Below are 21,514 nucleotides of genomic sequence, written 5' to 3'. Positions count from 1 at the left end.
TTTTCTATTTTATTTTTTTTTCTTTTATTTTATATTATGGCGTATAACCATTATTTTGTTATCGGATATATTTGTATTCTTTTCCCAATTATCTATTACACAACAGACTATTTGAAAAGTATATTACTTTATTTACATGCAATAGGTGCAGCATATGGCGTTTTATTTATTATCCACTTCTCTCAGGATAATAAGGGAGGAGAAATGTATGGTGTATTACAACCTATTTTATCAAATATAAACATGGTACCCAAGACTTTATGGTTTAATATGGGATTATGGAATAAGCCAAATCTAAGTTTCCCTGAAGCCTGTGAAAACCTGGTGAACGAAGTTACTACCAAATTGAATATTCAACCTTATTCTACTATTCTAGGTAGGTATAATCATTTATTTAAACTGATATTACTCATATTCAACATCTTTTTTTTTTTTCTGTATGGAGGAAAGATATTGGCTTTGGATGTGGTGATTCTTGTATTTTCTTAGCAGGTAGTATAGGATGATGAAGTAAATATTATGTAGATATGCCAATGAGCTAATTTTGTAATATTTATTTTGTATACGCATAGAGAAATATAAAGCATCAGTCGTTGTAGGGTTAATATTAAAATAAAATAAATTTCATATTAAAATGAGTTTTTTTTTTTTTTTTTTTTTTTTTTTTTTTTTTTTTTTTTTTTTTTTTTTTTTTTTTTAGGGCATCACTAACGAAGAGAGTCAATGGAAAGTTGCGACTGACAGGGTAAGAGAGATGAAATTCACTAATAATCAACAGATTAGGCTTTTCCATGGATCTGCTGATGATTTGAATACGCTATTATTGCCATCACAAAGATATGATTATGTAATCTCTATTGACTCAGCTTATCATTTCAATACACGTTGGGACTTTTTAAAGAATGTGTATGGAAAGCTTGATGACAAAAAGGAAGGTAGCGGTATGATTGGAATTTATGATTTAACTGTGAATCCGCTTTTTTTGAAGAATGCATCGTATTTGCAACGTTATATCTTCCAGCTCATTGCCAAGTTAGTTCATATTCCAATACAAAACTTGATAACAGCAAACGTCTACCAACAACAAATGATAGAATTAGGATATAAAGATGTGGAAATTCAGACGATAGATAGACAGCTTGTCTTTGGTGGTCTTTCTGAACACTTTCGACAACAGTATAATCAAGCAACAAAATATGGTGCTACTATAAGCCTCTTTGCTATGATATATTTGAAATTTTCTATAATTATATTCAACTTATTAGCTAGAAAGTCATGGCTTGTTCCTGTCATTATTAAAGGGAAGAAATAATACTAATAAAATACTGCTGATGATGTGACTTTTTATTATTCATTTTTCTTCTGGTTCTAAAACTTGGTTTTTTTTTTCTTTTTTTTTTTTTTTTTTTTTTTTTTTTTTTTTTTTACTTTCTTCTTTTTTGTTTACATACACATATACATATCCACAATGGCTACTTTTAAATATTGTTTAGAATGGTAATCATCGTTAATAATTCAACTACATTGAGTTTAGATTTCTTAAAGAAAATACATACATGCATATGTATATTTTAGCAATAACTTATTATACCCAAGAGAAGATAAAGCTCAACGAAAATTATTATTTGCATGTCGAAATTGCTCATATAGTGAAGAAGCAGAAAATCTTTGTGTTTATCGACATGAAATTATGCATGGACCTTCGTATGAATATTTAGTATAACAGAATGGGAGAATAGAAGAGTTTTTCTTTTTCTCTCTCTCTCTTTTTTTTTTAGATTGATTACTTATCTTTTTTTTTTTTTTTTTTTTCTAAAAAAAAAAATGTAGAGAACAAACAATGATGTTGACTGATTTGAGCACAGATCCAACTCTTGTAAGTTTTCTCTTCCCCCCCACTCACTCTATATACATACATATATGCATATATATATATATATATATTTTTAAAAAAAATAATTGAGTTAAAAAGTAATCAACTCGTCTTTAGCCTCGTGCCAACATTCAATGCGCAATTTGTGGCTATCCAGAAGCTGTCTTCTTTCAATCTTCTTCGAGACGTGCAGATGCGAAAATGACTTTATTCTATGTTTGTGGTAATAGAGCTTGTGGTCACCGTTGGACAGATTAAGAATCACAGCAGCATTCTCTCTTTTTTTTTTTTTTTTTTTTTTTCAAATTACATAATAATAATAATAAAAAATGTGTGTATATATTTATTTATTGATATTTTTTTTTTCAAGTAAAAATGAAATAATTTATACATTCATGTAATGTGAGAGTGTATTCTTATTATTATTAATTTAATATCTATTCATGCTTCTCTTTTTGTGACGTTGAGCTTCTGCTACTTGAATATGTTTAAATCCATTAATCAAATCATCTACTTGAGGGTATGAAACGTCACGTAAACGATATCCATCAGGTAAAACACGAACAACCTACAAAAAAAAAGGGGAAAGGAGAGAAAGTTAAATAGTATTCAAAAAAAAAAAAAAAATCCTTTACCCAACGCATTGGAGGACCACGAACGCTTAATTTGAAACCTAAATCAAAATAACCAGGTTTTTCACTTTGACAAAACCATAGGCAGACATCTTTGGATTGGCTTGCGTCTGTGCTGTTAAATGATCGTTTAATGCACGAATACCGCCTGGACGGTATTTAGGATGGGCCATCAGTTCTTCTACTTTACGTGCCACAGCTTCAATATAGGTAACGATTAATTCATCTAGGTCTTCAAACGTATAATTGCCAATCTTGAGTCGAGCAGGAGCATGAATATCATTTTTATTTTTAACTTCAACCACATCCACATGTTGATAGATATCATCATCTACCTTCCATGTAATTGCAATATGATCATAGCCATGAGAGGAAGGTCGGATGACGATATCACCACGTTGACGTGTGGACAAGTATTCCTCTGCTTCAATATGATTAAAAGGTCTAAAGAGAGGATGCTTAATCACTCGTGTAGAGCGAGCTTGTTTTCGACGACTGCTTGCACGATGTTCTTCACGTTCTTTCGTTTCCTCAACACGATCATAATAAGGATCCTCTGGTAACTTGCGCAGATTGAAATCAGATCCTGGTTTCGTATCTGAAGGTTTACAGGACAAATCAACCATAAATTTGTCTCGATCAATACGAAGCACCTTACAGTTTACCGTCTGTCCTACTTGCAAGACATCACTCACATTCATGATTCGTTCATCTGCTACATTGTCTATGTAGATCATACCTTCAAGGCCAGAATCAAGTACGCAATTGGCAAATTTTCCACGAATGGCAACAACCATAGCAGGGATAATAAAGCCCTCGCTAAGTGTTTGACGAGTTTCACCTGTTACCATAATGAAGGCCTCTTCAGTTGTAGGACGACTATATCGTTGACGACGATCGTGGTAGGGGCCTTGAAGTTCTAATTTGATATGCTCCAAAATTTGACGTTTAGGGGCATTGTATTGCTTACGTAAGACGACAGCATAATCATCTAGAATCAAATCATTTAATTTATCAGGATATTCCTTGATAACACGAGTAACCACAGCTACCTTTGAATCATAATCATCCATTTCATCCTCGTCAATTTCAAGTGCATCAGCGGCCATCTTGCGAGCTAGTTCATAATCTTGTGGATGAATACGAGTATCATCTAAAATGTCAGCGCCATCGATATCACGAATACGAAGATAGCTAGCACAATTCATAAAGGTATTTGCCGGGGTCAATTTGCGAAGAACAAGAGCTGTACGACTTTCAAGTTCACCTGTGGCCTCAATTTTTTTGAGAATGCTCTGAGCTTTACGTGGACCAAAGCCACAGACGTATTGCAATGCACTTGCAAGATAACTATTTTGAATAGCAGCATTAATATCAAAACCTAAATCATTTACAACACTAATCAGAGCACGCTCCAAGTAAGAAAAGAGGGTATCTTCAGGTACTAAATGTTGAAGATCATGATAATGAATGGCTAACAGATCGCGTCCTAAACCAGCATATTCCCAAACGGGGCTTTGTAAACGACGAGCAAGTGAGACACAATAACGCATTGTTTCTGAAAAATCAGCAAATTCTTCTTGAGCACGACGTGAATTCTTGTAAAGACGAGCAGCTTCATCATCTACAACAACCATATCCATTTTTGATATGCCATTTTGCTCGTTATATTGATTAATTTCACTAATCATGGTCTGCATGTGTTTAATAACACGACGCGTCTCTGCATTATAGCCAGCAATGCCCAAGACATTTGCTTTCTTGGATTTGATAAAATCAGACATTTCCTTCCAGTAACGATCATCCTTCAAGTTGGGTACTTCAATCTGATCCAACACTTTACCACGTTGATTCACAAAGACAGCAACGATTGGATCCTTATTACCCCCATTACCCGAGGAGACAGTGATAACACGAGGTAAGGAGCTCTTAAATTGCGATTCAGGGCCTCTAAAGGGACCTACATTAATTTTGTTGTAAAGACTATTAAAGGAGGCTTGACAGATAGCTTCTTGGGCTTCAATACGCAATTTTTCACGAACATATTTAGACATTAAGGGCATCAAATACTCCTTGAGTGCTTGTTCAATAATTTGTTTACGCTGTTCATTCCATTGTTGTACTGAATCACTATAGCCATCAGAGATATAGAATTCGCAAATTCTATCAAACCAAGCAGAGTAATCACTAATATTGATATTCACCTTTAACAAGTTATCATCTTCACCCTTCAAGATATGTAAGAATTGTCCATCTTTGAATTCTGTAATTGGCTTGTTTGTCAAGAATTTGAAGGGATGCATAGGATGAAGCTCATCAATCACATTATATCCCTTTTCAGTAGGTTTGACACTAATGATAGCATAGGACTCAAAGTCTTTACGCATTGCCTTTCTAACTTGAGGATCATAAGAAATTTCCTGTGCAAGAACAGAACGACATGCCTTGAGAATCTTTTGAGCATCAGAAAAGCTTTGATCTGTATACATATCTGCTTCCACAACAGGATCAACAGTTGAATCTTCAGGGAAATGGCGACGATTTCCCTCCATAAAGTTGGAACCAAACTCTTTAGCCGTAATACCAAATCGAGGTAAAAACTCGTGCATCTTTGAGTTTCGACTTAATTCGTAGAGTGATTTATTTGTGGGGCGTTTAGGGCCACGTGTTTGTTGTTGCATAGTGTTAATTTTGTCTGAAAACTTCATATTAATGAAATCTGTCAAATCTGTAATCTCCTCCACTCTTTCGGCCCGATTCATCATTGTATTTATATACTCGTCATCGATTTGACATTTAGCAATAAATTCTTTTAGAGTATTACGACGATCCACAAAACTATGGTATTTGAAATCAAGATCATAGATCTCCCAAAGATCTTTTTCGGTTAAAATTTCTTTAGTAAGGCCTGTTGCTTTGTCTATTTCGGTAAAATAATCACGACGATGATCTTTAATATGAGGTACTTCAAGGAATTCACGAGTAAAAAAGCTTACGACGTAAGCAACAGCAGAAGTAAATTGATCTGTGGGTTGCTCTTGTCCACGATGATTAGCCATAATACGAGCAATCCAGGCGCCTTCTTCTTGAACTTCATCATTTGTAGCCTGTTCAAAAGGCTTGTTGAAACCTTCATAACGCATTTGTAAACGCTCAGGAACATCACGTGAACGAATTTCTTCATCCTTTTTTGTCATCATTCGCTCAGCAAGTTCACTAGGTTCAAATATATCTGCCAATTGAGGCTCGCGTTCTTTTGTTGCTTCATTCTCCTTTTTAATACAAAATAATAATAATTAATAGGATGCACATTTCTAATATGTATATACAACTCTATTTATATATATTACCTCATCATCATACAATGCCCACTCATAATCTCCACCATCGCCAAAAATATCATACATATCAACAAGGACACTATATTTAAAAATATAATCTGTAAAAAAAAAAAATAAAACGAAAAAAAAAATAGACCCACTTACTCTTCACTTATGCCAGCAGGTAAAATATTCATCATATCCTTATTGACTCTTCCACGGCCACCACGGTCATCAGCATAACCACGATTTGGGCCACTACCACCCAAGACCTCATTTAAATCATCTTCATCTTCATCAGCAATAAAGTCACCCATATCATCATAGGTATCACGATGTCTATAACTTGCTCTATTATCATATTCTTCCTCATATTGATCATGACGATGAACATCGCGAGAAGTACTTTCAGCAATATCTTCTGCTTCTTCATCCTCGTCAGAAAAGATATTATCAGAACGTTTAGCTTTCTTGTAGGTTTGCTCTTCACGTCCACGTTTAAGACGTTTTAATTTTGGCTATATTTCCCCCCAAAAAAAAAGTGTAAATTTTATGATATATCATTGTTATCAAATAACTTACACCAGTTGAACGATTAATTTTGATACCCGTATTTTCTTCTAATAATTCTAAATCTTCTTCATCCAGATCTTCATCATCTATAAAAAAAAATAAATAAAAAGAAAAGGTTATTTTTTTTAAGAAAAGAAATAATAATGAACGTGTTTTTTTTAGGATCATTACAGTCGTCAACCTTCTTTCTTTTCTTACGACGAACAGTTACTTCATCAGAAGCGTCAGATTCTTCTTCATCGTCCACAATGAAACCTTCAGCAATCTATTTTAAAAAAGAAAAAAAAAAGTTAAATATAATGTATAATAGTAATTACTTCTCCCTTTACTTTTCGAGCTTCTTCTTCATCCTCTTCCTCTTCTTCTTCTTCATCGTCATCATCATCGATTGGATTCCCTTTTCGACCATAACCAATGTCTTCACCTTCTTCATCCGAATCATGAGTAAAGTTATCCTCTTCTTCATATGTCATTGACTCTTCGTCGTCACTTTTAGCCATTATTATTTTTTTTTTTTCTTTAAATCGATAAAAGAGATGCTTTTAATAAAATGCTAAACTACTTTTTGAATGATTATTCTTTTATAAATGTATAAATGGACATTAAGTATGAGAATTAACTTTTTTTAAATAAAAGTTATAGTTACAGTGGACTCTGTAGATGTGTTGAAAGTATTGAGATAATCGTCAATACGCAACTCAAAAAAAAAAAAAATTAAAAAATAAAGTAAAAATAAAAAATAAAAATACGAAATAGAGTGAATATGTGATGTTGAAAAAAAAACATTAGTATTTCTAGGATGGCCCAATAAGCATTATTGTTTCAATGACGGTCACGAATTATTATTTTTTTTTTAACTCCACAAAAGTATGTTTAAGTTTGCATTATTATATTTTTTTTTCTCGATGATATATGAACAGTAGTCTAGATATATAAAAAAAAAAAAAAAAAAAAATAGAGAAAAAGAGAGAGAGAAAGAGAAGCCTATCATTTAGGTTTTGTTAATTTTTACCTGAACTTTATCAGCCAATGAAAAGGAAAAAAAATAAACATAGAAGGTGTATTAAACAGAAAGAGTATAATAAGGAGATAAAACAGAATATTTAATATATGTTATGAATCCTTTAAGGATGTTGAAATAACTTTCTTAAGGTTGTATTATTGAATGGAAGATGGCGGTAAAAAAAAAAAAATGAACGCATAAATTTTAATCTGTTACATATATTAAACCTTAATGAATTCAGCCATTTACTTTGAAACAGCAAACATGATTATTTCTCATAAAATCATCTTCTTTTACCTCCTTTTATCTTTCACTCACTCTGTCTCATGTTCACGTATATAAATTTATTGATCTAATGGGGGGAAGCTATAAGATATCTCGTGTTCACTATAAATATGTATTCTTTACTTTATTTAGCATTAAAGATCAGCCAAAAGAAGGGGTTTAAGGGTTAAAGGAAAGGAGTTGAAAAAAAAATTAATATATTAAAGGAATGAGTATATGATTACTATTAAAAGGACTACTCTATATATGTATACGTGTGTGTGTATGTGTGTGCTTGTTTGTATGTATGTACATGAGGAATTAAAAGAGGTAGGTATTCATTTTGCTTTTTTTTTTCTTTTAAATGGCACAGTGCGGAGTCAAGCTTAACCTCACCGTTCTTTGAGGTTGTTCAAAGATTAATGATTCTAACTCTTTTGCTTTAGGCGATTGTTGTTGGATAAGATAGTCTTCTTCAACAGACATTGTATGATCAAATGAACCAGCAGATGATGTTGTAGTTACAGAAGAAGATGAAGAGCCTCTACGTTTCCATAAAAACGATAATGAAGAAACAGAAACAACTTGGTGACGACGATTATTACTGTTTTCTATACTTGGTGGTCTTGTTAATGAATGTTGATTATCTACTAGTGTAGTTGACATTCTTCTAGCTTGACTAAAAGTAGCTGCTGTATTAAGAAATATTTTTTCGTCTTCACTTAAATATGGAATATGAACTTCTCGACTCATAGTTTAATATGGTATATAAATAAATAAATAAATAAAAGAAAAAAAGAGACGAGAAATATACAAAGTTTTTTTTTCCCTTTATGAGTCTTTTTCTTTCTATAAAAGAGAATTCGCCCAATTTTTTTTCTTTTAACGCGTGAATCAACATGTTTAAGGTTATAGTTTATACAAAAAAAAAAAAAAAAAAAAAAAAAAAAAAAAAAAAAAGAGTAAGAAGTGAATAAGAATGACGACAAGCTAATTTTTACTATAGACAGCAGTAGCAGGTTTTCCCTTTTTTTTTTTTTCCTCCCCGCCTCCTTTCTCATTCTCAAATACTTGACTAATGATATAATTCTCCTTTTGTATATACAACAAATAGACAACAGTAGCACCCTCCCCTCCCTTTATTCTATTTATTTATTTTGGAAAGGAAAAAAAAAAAAGAAAAAAGAAAAAAAAAAAGACGATAAGAAGATATTGATATAGAATAAAAACTAGACATCATCATGTTTTAGTTTTATTAAGTGTCTTGGAAATTTTGCGTTGTCTAGAATCAAACAAATTCTGAGATCAAACACTATAATTTGTTTTTCATTAGTTTATAATATGTACGACTATTTTCTATCTTTTATCATTACGATATGAATATTTATAGTGTATATGTGTACATATATGTATATATAAAAACTATTCTATCATCGTCGTTTTATATAATACAATTAGCTTTTTTTTTTCTTTTCTTTTCCTCCTTTTTATCGGCGCCCATACGAGTGAATATCTTTTTTTTTATCCAATAGGATCTACACAAATCGTGTGATATTAAATTTATTATTTAAGTTTTCTTACATTTGAATATAAAACTAATCTCTTATATTTCTAAAAAAAAAGGTTAAATTTATTATTAACTATATTTAGTTATCAAAATTAGTTTTTCCCCATTTATGCAGCAGTAATAAACTTACCACTCCTATTACTGCTATTAAAAAAGTAAGTCTTTATCTTTATCTTTTTTTTTTCCCTGGGAGAGGAAGAGAAGAGAAGGGAAAGTATAAAAAATAGAATAGAGATAAATTAAAAGTAATCATAATCATTCACAAAGATTAAATTTATTTGTGAATGCATTACTAAAAATAATTATCATTTGTTCTGAAAAGAAAAAAAAAAAATGAAATGACGTATATAATTTATCATGATAATTATTATTTGTTATATTAAATTTACTACTACTATGACTATCATTACTATAGTCATAGTAAAATAGTATGATAAATTTTAATCATCTTATTTTATCTTTGTTCATATTTTTTTTTATACAAAGCAATAATAATAGTAATAGTAGTAATAGTAACAAAGGAATTATGATCTGTTGAAATAATATAATATATACACGTAATAATAATAATAATAATAACGATTAACGTCGTGCACATTGACAGTTTGAATAACAATATGTTCCGGGCCCTAAGCAAATTCTTGTAAATAAGAAGATGGAATTTAATTATTTATTTACTTACCATATACATTGGTGCAATCAGAATTTACACGGCTATTAATAATAATATTTATACATAAAATAAAATAAAATAAAATTGTCTATATTAGGAATAGATACAGATATGGAATATAGATAGTTTTAGTAGATCAAGAAATTTACCAATTACATCCTCTATGTGAATTATGATAGTATGTTCTTCTTGTTAAACCTGTTGCTAATCCTATTGTAAGACCTATGATAATACAACACAGGATGAAAGAGCAAAGTCTTCTTTTTAAACCCAAAGATCTATTCTGAGGAGGTGCATAGAATTGTGTAAATCTTTGCCCCATATTTTGAGGCTGAGATGATGGTGGTGGTGCTGCTGCTGTTGCTGGAGGTGGAGGTGCATAGTTATTATTTACTGGTGGAGGTTCATAATAGGTTTGTCCAGGTTTAAGAGATTGTTGATAAGTTGGTGGTGGTGGTGGTGTTTGCAGATTATTTTGTTGCATTTTTCTTTTTAAAAAAGTTGAAAAGGGAAATTATTATTTAAATAAAAGAAAGAAAAAGAAAATAAAAAGGAAAAGGGTAATATAGAAATATATATAAAGTATAGCCCTTATTATGACTATGACTATGACTATTACTACTTGTTATTATTACTACAACAAGACTAGTTATGCATAGTTTTGAAACCCATAAAGTAATAAATAGTATGATTTTCTTTATATTATACTAGATACTGCTAAAGATCAAAATAAAATAATTATTACTTATAAAGCGGATTGTTTATCGATATCGACTTGGCTTTATATCGCTTTTCTATTTCTCTTTCACTCGTATTAAATACTGTTCATACTAATGATAATAAAAAGTATAGGAACAACGTCAATGACTTCATTATGAAAAATAAATTATTAGGAGAAACAACAAAATGATGTATATAAGAAATCTTTTTTCTTTTAATGATATCATTTCATTATAATAGGACTATTATTATCTAATTCATAACTATTGTCTGTTTAATCTACTTTCTTTCTTCCTCTCACTCTCTCACTTTATCTTCTTCTATACTTGTTGTAAATGTAAAAAAAAATTTTTGAGACTGTTAATTGCGAATAAAAAAAAAAGAGCAGGAACACTTTAGAAATTCAAAAAAAAAAAAATTTTTTTTACAGAATTTCAGATATAAAAGGACCTTTATACTTTCAAATCAAAGGGGTTGTTTGTTTTTTTTTCTTTCTAATTTATATTATATTTTATCGACGCGTTTTGTAAATAATTTAAAGGGTAAGCTATCATTATTTTATTTTATTTATCATAGTGGAAAGAAAAAGAAAAAGGGAAAGATAAATCCCGTATTATTATTTTTTATTTCTCTATGATAAATTCTTTCTATTTAAAGAATGTAAAGTGTAAAAAATATATATATGTATATATAAAGATGACACAGGCATTTGACTTTAGTCTTTCTGACTATGACGAAAAAACCCTAGCTACCTACTAATTTTCGCTGAAATATATATACATATTTATGTTTATTTACACATTTACATGTCTGGTTTATTTTTATTTAAACAGTTTATTAATTCTTTTTTCTCTTTTCATAGGTTTATTGAATTATTCTCTTTGTATTTTATTTTAATTTTTAATTTCTAATAAAAAAAATTTTTTTTTTCCTTTAAATTTAATATCCATGTCGTATTTTTCATTGTGGCTTTTTTTTTATAATATTAAACAAATGTTTTTATTAATATGTATATATTATAATACGCCTTTTCATCAAAAATGATGTCACACATAAAATTTTTTATATTAACAGTTTTTTTTTTTTAAAAAAAATAAACAAAAAAGTATAAAAAAAAATAGGGTCACTTTTATGGAAATTCAGATGTGTCAAAGTAAATATTTCTACTATAGAATTTGTTAAAACACACAAAATACCCGAGTATATTATATGATTTGCTTTTTATCCTTTTGCTTCAAGATCAGTGAACATGTATAGAAATAGTATAAATATGTGTATATGAACACATATATATATATATATATTTATAAAGGAACTCTATCGTCATGTGATAATGCAAGTTAAATCGTTGTCAACAATACAAATAGCATCATATGATGAGGGTTCCTCCTTAGTAATAATAATAACGCAGATCGATTTTTAATATCTTCCCCCCCTTTTTTTTTTCTACTTTGTTATTCTTGGGAAAACACGCTTTACTTTTTAATGAATAATAAAAAAAAAAGATTATAAATTTAAATTAACCCTTCATTTAGTACAGTGAACAATTAGTTATAAGATCATTACAAAAAAAAAAAGTCATCGTCACTTTTAGTTGTTCTATTATATACAAGCAAGTAGCAGAAAACAAAGATTATGTTTATTCTTTTCCCAGTAATTAGTGGATATTTATAATTACTTTTGAAGAAAAAAAAAAGGAAAACCATTCGAGAAATGATCAGACATGCAACAATTACCATCTTAAATCTATTTTACAAATAGCTATCCACATCATTAATAATATTAAATAATCTCGTGTAATTCTTACATGTTCATTTCACAAAATATAATTTTAATTGTTTGTCAATTAGTATATTTTATTTCTTTTTTTTTTCTCTTTTTTTCACATTCAAAATATGAGATTTTTTTAAGCAGATTCCTCCTTCTTGTCTTCAGTCTTGTCTTCAGCCTTATCTTCAACATCAGCCTTTTCGAAGCTTTCAACCAAGTCAGGAATTTCATCATCATCGGCATTAGCAGCGTTTTCACCTTGAGCTTGTTGGAAAGATTCAGCAAGCTTCTTAAGAGCAGCCATGGAGTCAGGACCCAATTGGTTCAAGATACCAGGAATGAGTTCAGCCAATTCCTTTTCAGTGGAGCGACCGTGAATAGCGAAGGTATTGGCGTTAGCAGCAGCAGAAACTATTTTTTTTTTAAAAAAAAAGAGAGTTAATATGTATTTATATATATAAAATAAGAATGATTTTTTTTTTTTTTAAAAAAAATACTTACCACGAGGGTGACTGAAGTGAATGACCTTACCGTCATCCTTGAACATGTTGACTTCATCAACACCAGCAATGGGTTGAACGTTCAACTTGGTAAGAGCAGCAGAGAGCTTACGGTCATCACCAGTGGAGGACTTACCGGTGGTCTTCTTGACCTTACGACGGGGAGTACCCTTACCACCAATACGAACTTGGGATTGAAGCTTGGAGAGTTTGTCAGCGTTCATGTTGTATAATATAAAATGCTAATAATTAATGATGATTAAATTAATGTCAATTTCTTTATTTTTCTTTTATAAAAAAAAACGCGATCCCTTTTCTCTTTCTCTGTCTTCTTTTTTATTATTATTATTATTATTATTATTATTATTATTCAACTCCTATTTCCAACCAAAAGTTACTTTTTTGTTTTTATATAGAAATAATATCTCTCAAGCAGTAATGAGGTAGACAATAAAATTTTATAAAAATTCGGTGGCTTATATTTTTTTTCCCAATTTGGCCCAATTGTTGTAATGCAAAAAAAAAAAAGTTGTAACATCCTGCTATATAATGCTTTTGAAAGAGTAAAAAAATAATATAAAAAAAATACAAAGAAAGAGAGAGTCGCGATAAAGATTAAAAAAATATAAACTAGTTAATACACTACCTATTCCAACAAAAAGAAGGGGGGAGGAAAAAGAAAAAAAAAAAATTAAAAAATTCGTAAATACTTTTTTTTTACAGACAAAAAAAAAAAAAAAAAAAAAAATTTATAAAATAAATGTATTTGATTGGATAATTAAAATGGAGTTTTATTTATTATGACTTGTTAGAAGTAAAAGTGGATAAAGAGGTAGTTGAAGAAGAAGAAGAAGAAATGGTATTAAGATCATTTGTTGTCATTATAGAGTTTAACTTGTGATGAGACTGACAACAATGAGAAGATTTTGAACGTTGTTGAAGTCTTTTAATCATACCATTTATATTATCTCTTACTTGTTGAGGTGTAGAAAGATGTTTACTCTTTAACATCATAATTTTATTGTACTGTACAGGTTCCTTTTGTCCACGACTTTTAAGTAATTGGTGTAATGTATAATCAATGATAGCTATTACAGATACTAATTATTTATATTAGTGGGGGGGTGTATATATGTATGTATGTATGTATGTATGTATATATTTGTATCATTCTATCTATCTTACCTCCACAATCAGAGCCATTACCTTGTTGTGGTGTTGTACTGGGTATAAATTGTGATCGTTCCTTAAGTCTTAGTAAAGGTTGAAGTCTTCTACTTGTCATTTCACCATCCCTTAGATTGTTAAATTTAAGTGTGTCATAATAATAAAAAGAATTGACTTGACGAATATAAACCATAAGTGACCAATGTGTTCCACTGTATGCCTCATAAGGTTTCCCATCATTAATAGGAATGAATATAGCTTCATATTTATCCATATTAGGTGGCAAAGCAGATACTAACTGCATGACATCCCCTATAAAAAGAACACATATACATGAACACAGACCATACCATATCATACATGTACAACTAACTTACCTTGAGCAAAAGTAATTAAATGAACCATACCAGGCCTTAAAAACAAATAGTTTGCATCCTTTGGTACAAATGTTCTTTCCAAGAACTCCATATGAAATGCTATCATCGTATCATTTAACCATTGACCTGGTGCTAAAGTATCTAAATCCTATGTAGAATAAACCATGAATAAGAGAGAATAATTCATCAAGTTTTTTTGTATTCAATTACAGATTGACGGATAACGATATCATGATAATGTAAAATTAAACAGTCTTCTTCCATTCTATAGGAAACAATAAAGATCTATTTTCTTGACTTTTACTATTTTTTTTTTTTTAAAAAAAAAGAAATAGAAAAAAATAAAATAAAATAAAATAAAACGGGTTTATTTCGTTATTTTTTTTATTTTATACATTTATATATATATATTTTTTTTTATTTATTTAAGAAACATCATTGGAGAGGAGTTACAGACAGAACAAGTATGATTATATATTATCCGTAATAGACTTTAGTTGTAGAGGATATAAAATAAATAAAATAAAATAAACCATTTTATGTTGTTTAATATCATTATGTAATACATTTGACAACGCATTGACATTGTAGTACAATGTATAAAGCAAATAAGTTTTGATTTTTATACATGTATATTTATATATTTTTTTTTATTAATAAAAAGAGAGAGAGAATAAAAGAGTACCAAAGAGAAAGGGAATGATCGTTAAATTATGTACGATTACAAAGTTTAGAGATAGTTTGATCAAATTTCTATCTGTCTACACTAATTTAATCTAATCTTCTTGGGTAAGCTATTCATCTATTTACTTGTTGGGATATTACCACTGAGGGGGGGGGAGAGAAGGAGGAGGAGAAGGAAGAAAGCTTCTTGTTTCATATCGCCCATTATCAAAGGGGGAACACACACACACACACAGAGAGAGAGAGAGAGAGAGAGAGTCATTTCAAACAATGAAATCGAATAATAATAATAATAAAGGTAATTCTAATGTAATCATTATCATGCTGTTATGTGTTATCAACATAAAGGGAAGAAACAGAAGAAGCAGTTGAACTACAAAGTGATGGTTGATGATAAGAATGAAAAGAAGTAGAGGTCACACTATGGAAAGGAGTTGAATAATGATGATGATGATGACGACGACGACGATCATATGAAGATTGGAATGAATACAAGAAAGGTGTAAGAACAGGTGAAGAAGAAGAAGAAGAGGGTGGTATGGGGATTTCAACCATAGTTGTTGACTTGTTATTATTCATTAGATCATGGTTGTCAGGGGCATTGTTGCTATCTTGAAAACGACACACTTCTGAGCAATAAAGCTATAAACAACAATATAATTAGTATCTATTGATGGATATGTTGCTTTTAACCATAATAACTTACATTGTTGTCAATACAGTGACGATCACAAATTATACACCAAGAAAGATCCATTTTTTATTTTATATTCTATTATTTCTTTTTAAAAATGAAAACTATGATTTGTAATAGAATGATAATAATGCACAATGTCTTTTATATTTATACGTAATTATAAAAATCATACTCAATATTAGTCATAAAAATAAAAAAGTTCCTTTTTAAAACAAACTCCGCTTATTACTCATAGATTATCTGATTGGCTTATAGATCGATAATCATATATCACGATGATTTATTTCATTTTGATTTAGATTGAGATTTACATAAATTCTATTGGATAGATACATTTATTCCTTCTTCTTGTCTTCAACAACAATGGGTGTATCAGAAGTAGGCTTAACTCCTAAAGCATTTAATCTTTCTACTAAACTAGGATGAGAATGATTCCAAGCAGAATACCAAGGATCTACATTAAATCCACCCAAATTCTTGATACTCAATTTAATTAACGCACTACGCAAGGTAGAAGCATAGCCTAACTTCAAAGCATATGCATCTGCTTCATATTCATTTTTACGTTGATAGACATGTTGCAAGAAACCAATGACGCTTTCAACAGGTGAATAAATAAATTGAAACAATAAGAAGCCAATTAAGGTAGGCATGGTACTAAAACCGAAATCTTGATAGAGTTGTCGATTATGAATAAAAAAGGAAAAGAGCCAAAAGATGGAAAGTAAATAAACTTGATTCACTGCCAAAAGTTTAAGAGTATGTCCCATCTTCCAATGGCCTAATTCATGGGCCAAGACAGCACAGATTTCATCTGTATTTGAATGATCAATTAAGGTATCATAAAGAACGATATGCTTATTTTTGCCAAAACCATAAAAATAAGCATTTGAATGAGAGGATCGCTTTGATCCATCAATGATATATAACTTTTTAAGCGGGAACTTGATACGTGCTGCTAATTCTTCAATACGACTTCTTAATTCTCCTGCTTCCATGGGTGTTAATTTGTTAAACAGAGGTTGAATAAAAGTAGGATAAATAGTGATGATCAAAAGTTGGAATACAACTCTATATACTTCATTCAATAAAAATGATCCATTTCATTATCTATTTTTCTATACACTTACACAATTAACCAGACGTAAAAATAAAACTTATCCCCTGTTGTCTTAATAATCCATAAGAAAGCTGACATAAAAGGAAGTAAAAGGACTGCCATAACGAGTTGTGATTTCAAAAGATCAGCAAAGTACAAGCCCAATGTTTGATTATTAAAGCCATGACGTTGTTCGACAACAAAAGTAGAGTAAAGACTGAAAGGTAATGAAGTAATTGTTGAGATTAAAGTAAAGACTGTCAAAAAGACAAGTGATTGAAGAATCTTTTTTTTTTTAATATACATATATAGATGAGTAAGTTATACTTCAAGTAGTGTCATTTAACAAACCTCATAATCAGTTGTATACCCTGTCAATTTGTACAAAATTTGACCAGACAAATCCCAAATCTTTGGAAGTGCATCATAATGGAGCATCAAGATAGTTTCAACTTGTTTATAAAGACCTTCAACAAAACCAAAACTAGATTTATCCAAGTTATAGGCTTGTGCTTTCTTAAAGTCAGCTTCAGTAACAATATCAGCTAATTCACTAGGTCGATTACGCATCAAATAGCGGCAATGCTGACGATAACTAAAATTTTAAATTTAATTAATTTATTCTATAATGTTTTTTTTTTGTTTCAAATTTATTTACTTGAGATATTGCTCAAACACATATACAATACAAGAAAAGACCAAGACACACTGCTTATAATCAAGCGTATCTAAATAAGTTAATATGTCCCCCATTTTAGATTAATAGAGAAAGTAAACAGAAAAAAAAAACAAAACAAAAAACGCGTAGAGCTAATTCTACTAGTAGTATTTAAACTTGAAATTCAGATCACTACTCCAAATATGGATTTTGTTCTTTTTTTTTTCTTTTTTTTTTTTTCTTTTTTTTTTAAAAAAAAAAGTCAGTCAATACATTACTTTATTTAATCCTTTTAAACAAAATGACAGAAAATTCAAGTGTATTTGGTCTTCGACGTCAAGTAAAATAAATCTTTAATAATAAAACAAACAAGAGAGTAACGTTATCTAAAGGCTAGATGTTTAACTGCTGTTACAAATAGTACTGAACAGAGTAAATTCCTTGCTGGCACTGTGGGTGCAAAAGATAATGTTGTATGTTTATTAGAATTTGATGATGACGTTGGAAGCATTAAACCTACCATGTATAGTCATCCTGAAGAAGTATGGGATATTACCTCTTGTCCAACCAATGAAGATTTATTTTTTACTTGTCATAGCCCAGGTATATAAATAAAAGTTTCAAATGAATAAAAAAGGACTAATGTGTCAACATTTAAGTTTCTAGTAATCCAATGAAACGAAAAGCTACCTTATGGAAAAACCATTGATGGATAGTTTAATGAGCGAAGACAACAAGAGTGATCAGCATTGTGCATTAAATCCCATGTAAAATTGGACATTGAAGGAATTAAAAAGTAAAGCAAAAAAAAAAAAAAAAAAAAAAAAAAGAGTTATTTATTCGTGCTTTTTTAATCCTTTTTTTTTTTCTTTTAGAGTCATTTGGGTCCTTTGGAACAAAATCAACACGTTGTATCCATTGATTCTAATAAAATATATTTATCTTCTTTACAGAATTCAATTACATGAGGTAAATAGATAAGGAAAAAAAAAAGGGGGAGGGGGAATTGCATTTAAATACTGATATGTCTTATTTCTTGAAAGACATTACTCACTATTGATGTTTCACCAACATGGACAAATTCTTTCGCAATACAACAACTTCAAAACGCTGTATGGAACCCACATCAACCAGAGATAATTACAGTAGGTGGACAAAATCTGTCAGGTTGGGATTTACGTTCTGCCAAGAGTAGCTTTCATCACCCTGAGGCACATAAAACTACAATTCGTGCCGTTGACTACAATCCAAATAAGCCTCATTGCATTGCTACCGGAGGCGATGATGCTATGGTATCCATTTGGGACACAAGACAATTAAAAAATCAGGTTATGCAAATTGAAAGACATACTCACTGGGTCTGGTCTGTAGCATTCAATCATCTACAAGATCAATTGTTACTCACTTCAGGTTCAGATGCACTTGTTCAATTACATAATATTTTTTCTGCATCTTCGGCTGCTTATTTAAATGATAATGAGGAAGAGAATGAGTCTATTGAAGGATCAGAAGTGTAAAAGAAAAAAAAAGTTGAATATTACAAAGGAAAAGAGGATTAAATTTATTGAATAGGAATAAACCTATGGATGGCTTAGTTCGTACATATGATCAACACGAAGATAGTGTTTATCAAGTTGCTTGGAGCCCAGCAGATATCTGGACATTTGCCTCCATTTCATATGCAGGTAGAGTAGTTATTAGTCAAGTACCACAAGACGAAAAGTTTAAAATCCTTGGTGTATAATAATAATAAAAAAAAAGCTTAATATTTATATAAAAAGTTAAAAGAAGAGCGGCTCCGGCTTGAGCGAAGCCAAAGAGAACCGCCTAAAAAAACAAAAAATTATGCGCTCGATATGTCTTGATTGCCATACCGCAAGAGTAAATCAAAACTCCTGCCATATCGGTTTTTTTTTTCCTTTCTTCAACCAAAAAAAAAAAAAACTTTATGGCGCGCCCTTTTTTTAACGTGTCATGAATTCAAAAAAGTTTCAAATTCTTATTATTTTATGTTTTAATTATCAAGTTGTGGGATTCAATAGTAATGACATATGCTAGCTTGCAAAAAGCAGAAAACGCAAGTTATTGGGAATATGTCGGTGAAGGGAATCAAAATTTGGTTGTTAGATATATTGGAAATGATTCTATCTTTGTAAGACTATCATTTATTTATCTGTTAAAAGTATACATAAATATTCATGTTTATTTCAAGAAAAGGAAAGCTTTACGTATATTAAAATGCGATGAATCCGAGATCAAGATCCCAACTAAGCATGACATTCTATTTAAACAACAGTTCATTGAAAGAATAATTAGAAAATTAGTTGGTCATGAATACATACTGTTGATGGTAAAAAAAAAAAAGCTAATAATTTAAACATTGTTGCTCATTTGTTTCGTTTAGCAACCTGTAAATACTTCTTCCTCATTCCTATCTCAATTGGCACAAAACATTGAACATGTAAGACCCATTTCTCGAAGAAAAAAGAAAATCATTACAACTACATGCATTTCATTTCTTATGGATGATTTAACACAATTATGGCCTAACTCACCTTCACTTACGCTTGAATTAAAGGTATAAAGAGATATTTTTGATATATACGCTATTAACATATATACATGTATATATATTTCTAGCCTAAATGGGGATTTAAACCTTCATCTCCATTCGCAAATGAGATAAAGAAAAAATACTGTCGTTTTTGCATGCATTCTCATCTACGTGGAGATCTATTAAAAGAATATTGCCCACTTGATTTATACTCAGGAGATCCTGAACGAATCAAAAAGGCATTGACTATTTTATTCATGAATATACCACAAACAAAGACACTTCGAATTACATTTGCTCATAAAATCAATGAACAGCCGTCAAAAGTAAAAGACGTTTATCATTTGTTATCTAATGACGATGGGCTGATACAAGAAATACTAGAACATATCCTTTTAGAGGATCCAATTCTAAGGAAACTAAAAAGATTACAATCAACTTTAGATGAATTAGATATCGAAGGCATATTACCACTTTATAATCAACTTGATACCTCTTTAGAAACGCAAGATATTGAAATTTGGGAAGATGTCCTGGCAAATTATGAAGCAGAACAAAACGACCTTAGTGTTAATAACAGAAAGCAAAAAATCTACGAATATTTATTATCAATGACATTTAAGGATTGCTCTATCATGATCAATATTGCTCCAGCAGCAGTAGCCAATAGTCACAAAAGTATCAAATGTAGACATCTTTTGTTTCAATATGATCTTAAAGTAGTTGATACAGATTTGAAAAATATAGACAAAATACCTTATTGGTATACTTTAGATCAATCAATAGTACATAACACGTTAAATACCAAATTTAAGAAACAAGAATGTCTATCATAATAATAATGATAATAATAAAACCTAATAATTGACCTTGTTTTTCTGTATTATGTTAAGCATAACATTTGTAAGTTTCACTAGAATTGTATGATATATTCAAGTACATAACGAGCAATATGTTTGCTTACTCCTCCATCAGACTCAAGAAATTATTCAATATTATAGTAGCAGATCTTATTTACAGCGTTTAAAATTAAATGTACCTTAACCACTCACTAATGCGTCCCTTCGAAGGTGAACGCTTATAAAATCTGACAGGTAAATAAAATAATTCTATTATATCTTTCTATAAGCCAAATAATCGAGTAATTGTTTCTGGTTGTATGAATAGAGATAGTCCTACTTTTTTTTTTTTTTTTTTTTTTTTTTTTTTTTTTTAATTTTGCTTTTAAAGCATTTCATTTGTAAGACTTATCATATTTAAATGCCATTTGAAGGTTAGGTCTTTAACGAAGATGGCCAACATTACCAATCGTCTTACCGACTCTTACACACGCACGCAGCTTTTATACAGTGTCTAATTTTTAGGATAATAGATTAATAAGAA

At 30.1% G+C, this 21,514-nt stretch overlaps 12 protein-coding genes across 12 annotated transcripts; 4 read left to right on the top strand and 8 right to left on the bottom strand.

Annotated features, from left to right (window-relative positions):
* Window positions 1-6: 6 nt before the first annotated feature.
* BX663DRAFT_468210 (S-adenosyl-L-methionine-dependent methyltransferase) lies at window positions 7-1,357 on the top strand. The gene is made up of 4 exons (XM_051524086.1): window positions 7-376; window positions 451-492; window positions 573-595; window positions 701-1,357. Exons 1-4 carry the CDS (start codon window positions 37-39, stop codon window positions 1,310-1,312), a joined length of 1,017 nt encoding a protein of 338 aa, XP_051385568.1. The 5' UTR covers window positions 7-36; the 3' UTR covers window positions 1,313-1,357.
* Window positions 1,358-1,417: 60 nt separating this feature from the next.
* Window positions 1,418-2,174, top strand: BX663DRAFT_500221 (DNA-directed RNA polymerase II subunit RPB9). Its single transcript, XM_051526296.1, has 4 exons — window positions 1,418-1,497; window positions 1,576-1,704; window positions 1,831-1,876; window positions 1,991-2,174. Exons 1-4 carry the CDS (start codon window positions 1,469-1,471, stop codon window positions 2,129-2,131), a joined length of 345 nt encoding a protein of 114 aa, XP_051385567.1. The 5' UTR covers window positions 1,418-1,468; the 3' UTR covers window positions 2,132-2,174.
* A 15-nt stretch (window positions 2,175-2,189) lies between these two features.
* Window positions 2,190-7,114, bottom strand: BX663DRAFT_558987 (SH2 domain-containing protein). The gene is made up of 8 exons (XM_051531833.1): window positions 6,728-7,114; window positions 6,570-6,663; window positions 6,408-6,484; window positions 5,991-6,343; window positions 5,856-5,925; window positions 2,585-5,777; window positions 2,509-2,546; window positions 2,190-2,441 (listed from the first exon to the last, which is right to left on the bottom strand). Exons 1-8 carry the CDS (start codon window positions 6,896-6,898, stop codon window positions 2,304-2,306), a joined length of 4,134 nt encoding a protein of 1,377 aa, XP_051385566.1. The 5' UTR covers window positions 6,899-7,114; the 3' UTR covers window positions 2,190-2,303.
* Window positions 7,115-7,701: 587 nt separating this feature from the next.
* BX663DRAFT_500217 (uncharacterized protein) lies at window positions 7,702-8,536 on the bottom strand. Its single transcript, XM_051526295.1, has one exon. It carries the CDS (start codon window positions 8,416-8,418, stop codon window positions 8,026-8,028), a length of 393 nt encoding a protein of 130 aa, XP_051385565.1. The 5' UTR covers window positions 8,419-8,536; the 3' UTR covers window positions 7,702-8,025.
* Window positions 8,537-9,580: 1,044 nt separating this feature from the next.
* On the bottom strand, window positions 9,581-10,788 carry BX663DRAFT_500211 (uncharacterized protein). The gene is made up of 3 exons (XM_051526294.1): window positions 10,055-10,788; window positions 9,915-9,946; window positions 9,581-9,861 (listed from the first exon to the last, which is right to left on the bottom strand). Exons 1-3 carry the CDS (start codon window positions 10,387-10,389, stop codon window positions 9,815-9,817), a joined length of 414 nt encoding a protein of 137 aa, XP_051385564.1. The 5' UTR covers window positions 10,390-10,788; the 3' UTR covers window positions 9,581-9,814.
* Window positions 10,789-12,058: 1,270 nt separating this feature from the next.
* On the bottom strand, window positions 12,059-12,612 carry BX663DRAFT_500205 (uncharacterized protein). The gene has a single exon (XM_051526293.1). It carries the CDS (start codon window positions 12,362-12,364, stop codon window positions 12,188-12,190), a length of 177 nt encoding a protein of 58 aa, XP_051385563.1. The 5' UTR covers window positions 12,365-12,612; the 3' UTR covers window positions 12,059-12,187.
* On the bottom strand, window positions 12,059-13,585 carry BX663DRAFT_500203 (NAC domain-containing protein). Its single transcript, XM_051526292.1, has 3 exons — window positions 13,542-13,585; window positions 12,897-13,137; window positions 12,059-12,806 (listed from the first exon to the last, which is right to left on the bottom strand). The coding sequence occupies exons 2-3, from the start codon at window positions 13,117-13,119 to the stop codon at window positions 12,532-12,534; spliced, it is 498 nt and encodes a 165-aa protein (XP_051385562.1). The 5' UTR covers window positions 13,120-13,137; window positions 13,542-13,585; the 3' UTR covers window positions 12,059-12,531.
* A 75-nt stretch (window positions 13,586-13,660) lies between these two features.
* On the bottom strand, window positions 13,661-14,791 carry BX663DRAFT_500201 (uncharacterized protein). Its single transcript, XM_051526291.1, has 4 exons — window positions 14,650-14,791; window positions 14,440-14,587; window positions 14,081-14,374; window positions 13,661-13,995 (listed from the first exon to the last, which is right to left on the bottom strand). The coding sequence occupies exons 1-4, from the start codon at window positions 14,701-14,703 to the stop codon at window positions 13,694-13,696; spliced, it is 798 nt and encodes a 265-aa protein (XP_051385561.1). The 5' UTR covers window positions 14,704-14,791; the 3' UTR covers window positions 13,661-13,693.
* Window positions 14,792-15,058: 267 nt separating this feature from the next.
* On the bottom strand, window positions 15,059-15,922 carry BX663DRAFT_541032 (uncharacterized protein). The gene is made up of 2 exons (XM_051530766.1): window positions 15,830-15,922; window positions 15,059-15,765 (listed from the first exon to the last, which is right to left on the bottom strand). The coding sequence occupies exons 1-2, from the start codon at window positions 15,878-15,880 to the stop codon at window positions 15,451-15,453; spliced, it is 366 nt and encodes a 121-aa protein (XP_051385560.1). The 5' UTR covers window positions 15,881-15,922; the 3' UTR covers window positions 15,059-15,450.
* Window positions 15,923-16,019: 97 nt separating this feature from the next.
* On the bottom strand, window positions 16,020-17,687 carry BX663DRAFT_500195 (peptidase family M48-domain-containing protein). The gene is made up of 4 exons (XM_051526290.1): window positions 17,578-17,687; window positions 17,271-17,514; window positions 16,951-17,204; window positions 16,020-16,891 (listed from the first exon to the last, which is right to left on the bottom strand). The coding sequence occupies exons 1-4, from the start codon at window positions 17,670-17,672 to the stop codon at window positions 16,156-16,158; spliced, it is 1,329 nt and encodes a 442-aa protein (XP_051385559.1). The 5' UTR covers window positions 17,673-17,687; the 3' UTR covers window positions 16,020-16,155.
* Window positions 17,688-17,810: 123 nt separating this feature from the next.
* BX663DRAFT_500185 (WD40-repeat-containing domain protein) lies at window positions 17,811-19,529 on the top strand. The gene is made up of 6 exons (XM_051526289.1): window positions 17,811-17,917; window positions 17,970-18,180; window positions 18,308-18,344; window positions 18,455-18,488; window positions 18,621-19,090; window positions 19,150-19,529. The coding sequence occupies exons 1-6, from the start codon at window positions 17,879-17,881 to the stop codon at window positions 19,319-19,321; spliced, it is 963 nt and encodes a 320-aa protein (XP_051385558.1). The 5' UTR covers window positions 17,811-17,878; the 3' UTR covers window positions 19,322-19,529.
* On the top strand, window positions 19,530-21,068 carry BX663DRAFT_500179 (inositol-pentakisphosphate 2-kinase). Its single transcript, XM_051526288.1, has 4 exons — window positions 19,530-19,729; window positions 19,790-19,927; window positions 19,982-20,155; window positions 20,218-21,068. The coding sequence occupies exons 1-4, from the start codon at window positions 19,622-19,624 to the stop codon at window positions 20,965-20,967; spliced, it is 1,170 nt and encodes a 389-aa protein (XP_051385557.1). The 5' UTR covers window positions 19,530-19,621; the 3' UTR covers window positions 20,968-21,068.
* Window positions 21,069-21,514: the final 446 nt, after the last annotated feature.

This window comes from Cokeromyces recurvatus (genome assembly GCF_025118155.1).
Source record: "Cokeromyces recurvatus strain NRRL 2243 chromosome Unknown BX663scaffold_5, whole genome shotgun sequence".
Lineage (NCBI taxonomy): Eukaryota > Fungi > Mucoromycota > Mucoromycetes > Mucorales > Mucoraceae > Cokeromyces > Cokeromyces recurvatus.
The sequence above is the reverse complement of the archived record's forward strand: the minus strand, read 5'-3'. Positions and strand labels throughout refer to the sequence as shown.

Coding starts and splice junctions, on each gene's coding strand:
- BX663DRAFT_468210 (XM_051524086.1), top strand. CDS start 37: ATGGCGTATAACCATTATTTTGTTATCGGATATATTTGTATTCTTTTC. Junction 377..450: donor ACCTTATTCTACTATTCTAG/GTAGGTATAATC, acceptor TATGGAGGAAAG/ATATTGGCTTTGGATGTGGT. Junction 596..700: donor AATATAAAGCATCAGTCGTT/GTAGGGTTAATA, acceptor TTTTTTTTTTAG/GGCATCACTAACGAAGAGAG.
- BX663DRAFT_500221 (XM_051526296.1), top strand. CDS start 1,469: ATGGCTACTTTTAAATATTGTTTAGAATG. Junction 1,705..1,830: donor GAAATTATGCATGGACCTTC/GTATGAATATTT, acceptor AAAAAAATGTAG/AGAACAAACAATGATGTTGA. Junction 1,877..1,990: donor TGAGCACAGATCCAACTCTT/GTAAGTTTTCTC, acceptor ACTCGTCTTTAG/CCTCGTGCCAACATTCAATG.
- BX663DRAFT_558987 (XM_051531833.1), bottom strand. CDS start 6,898: ATGGCTAAAAGTGACGACGAAGAGTCAATGACATATGAAGAAGAGGAT. Junction 6,344..6,407: donor AAATTAATCGTTCAACTGGT/GTAAGTTATTTG, acceptor GGGGAAATATAG/CCAAAATTAAAACGTCTTAA. Junction 2,547..2,584: donor TCCAAAGATGTCTGCCTATG/GTTTTGTCAAAG, acceptor ATTTTGATTTAG/GTTTCAAATTAAGCGTTCGT.
- BX663DRAFT_500217 (XM_051526295.1), bottom strand. CDS start 8,418: ATGAGTCGAGAAGTTCATATTCCATATTTAAGTGAAGACGAAAAAATA.
- BX663DRAFT_500211 (XM_051526294.1), bottom strand. CDS start 10,389: ATGCAACAAAATAATCTGCAAACACCACCACCACCACCAACTTATCAA. Junction 9,947..10,054: donor TCACATAGAGGATGTAATTG/GTAAATTTCTTG, acceptor TATTATTAATAG/CCGTGTAAATTCTGATTGCA. Junction 9,862..9,914: donor TGATTGCACCAATGTATATG/GTAAGTAAATAA, acceptor GAATTTGCTTAG/GGCCCGGAACATATTGTTAT.
- BX663DRAFT_500205 (XM_051526293.1), bottom strand. CDS start 12,364: ATGGTAATTGTTGCATGTCTGATCATTTCTCGAATGGTTTTCCTTTTT.
- BX663DRAFT_500203 (XM_051526292.1), bottom strand. CDS start 13,119: ATGAACGCTGACAAACTCTCCAAGCTTCAATCCCAAGTTCGTATTGGT. Junction 12,807..12,896: donor TCACTTCAGTCACCCTCGTG/GTAAGTATTTTT, acceptor AAAAAAAAATAG/TTTCTGCTGCTGCTAACGCC.
- BX663DRAFT_500201 (XM_051526291.1), bottom strand. CDS start 14,703: ATGGAAGAAGACTGTTTAATTTTACATTATCATGATATCGTTATCCGT. Junction 14,588..14,649: donor ATATCGTTATCCGTCAATCT/GTAATTGAATAC, acceptor TATTCTACATAG/GATTTAGATACTTTAGCACC. Junction 14,375..14,439: donor TTTAATTACTTTTGCTCAAG/GTAAGTTAGTTG, acceptor TTCTTTTTATAG/GGGATGTCATGCAGTTAGTA.
- BX663DRAFT_541032 (XM_051530766.1), bottom strand. CDS start 15,880: ATGGATCTTTCTTGGTGTATAATTTGTGATCGTCACTGTATTGACAAC. Junction 15,766..15,829: donor GTCACTGTATTGACAACAAT/GTAAGTTATTAT, acceptor TGTTGTTTATAG/CTTTATTGCTCAGAAGTGTG.
- BX663DRAFT_500195 (XM_051526290.1), bottom strand. CDS start 17,672: ATGGGGGACATATTAACTTATTTAGATACGCTTGATTATAAGCAGTGT. Junction 17,205..17,270: donor GGTATACAACTGATTATGAG/GTTTGTTAAATG, acceptor AAAAAAAAAAAG/ATTCTTCAATCACTTGTCTT. Junction 16,892..16,950: donor TTTTACGTCTGGTTAATTGT/GTAAGTGTATAG, acceptor TGAAGTATATAG/AGTTGTATTCCAACTTTTGA.
- BX663DRAFT_500185 (XM_051526289.1), top strand. CDS start 17,879: ATGACAGAAAATTCAAGTGTATTTGGTCTTCGACGTCAA. Junction 18,345..18,454: donor CATTGTGCATTAAATCCCAT/GTAAAATTGGAC, acceptor TTTCTTTTAGAG/TCATTTGGGTCCTTTGGAAC. Junction 19,091..19,149: donor TCTATTGAAGGATCAGAAGT/GTAAAAGAAAAA, acceptor TTTATTGAATAG/GAATAAACCTATGGATGGCT.
- BX663DRAFT_500179 (XM_051526288.1), top strand. CDS start 19,622: ATGACATATGCTAGCTTGCAAAAAGCAGAAAACGCAAGTTATTGGGAA. Junction 19,928..19,981: donor ATGAATACATACTGTTGATG/GTAAAAAAAAAA, acceptor TGTTTCGTTTAG/CAACCTGTAAATACTTCTTC. Junction 20,156..20,217: donor CACTTACGCTTGAATTAAAG/GTATAAAGAGAT, acceptor ATATATTTCTAG/CCTAAATGGGGATTTAAACC.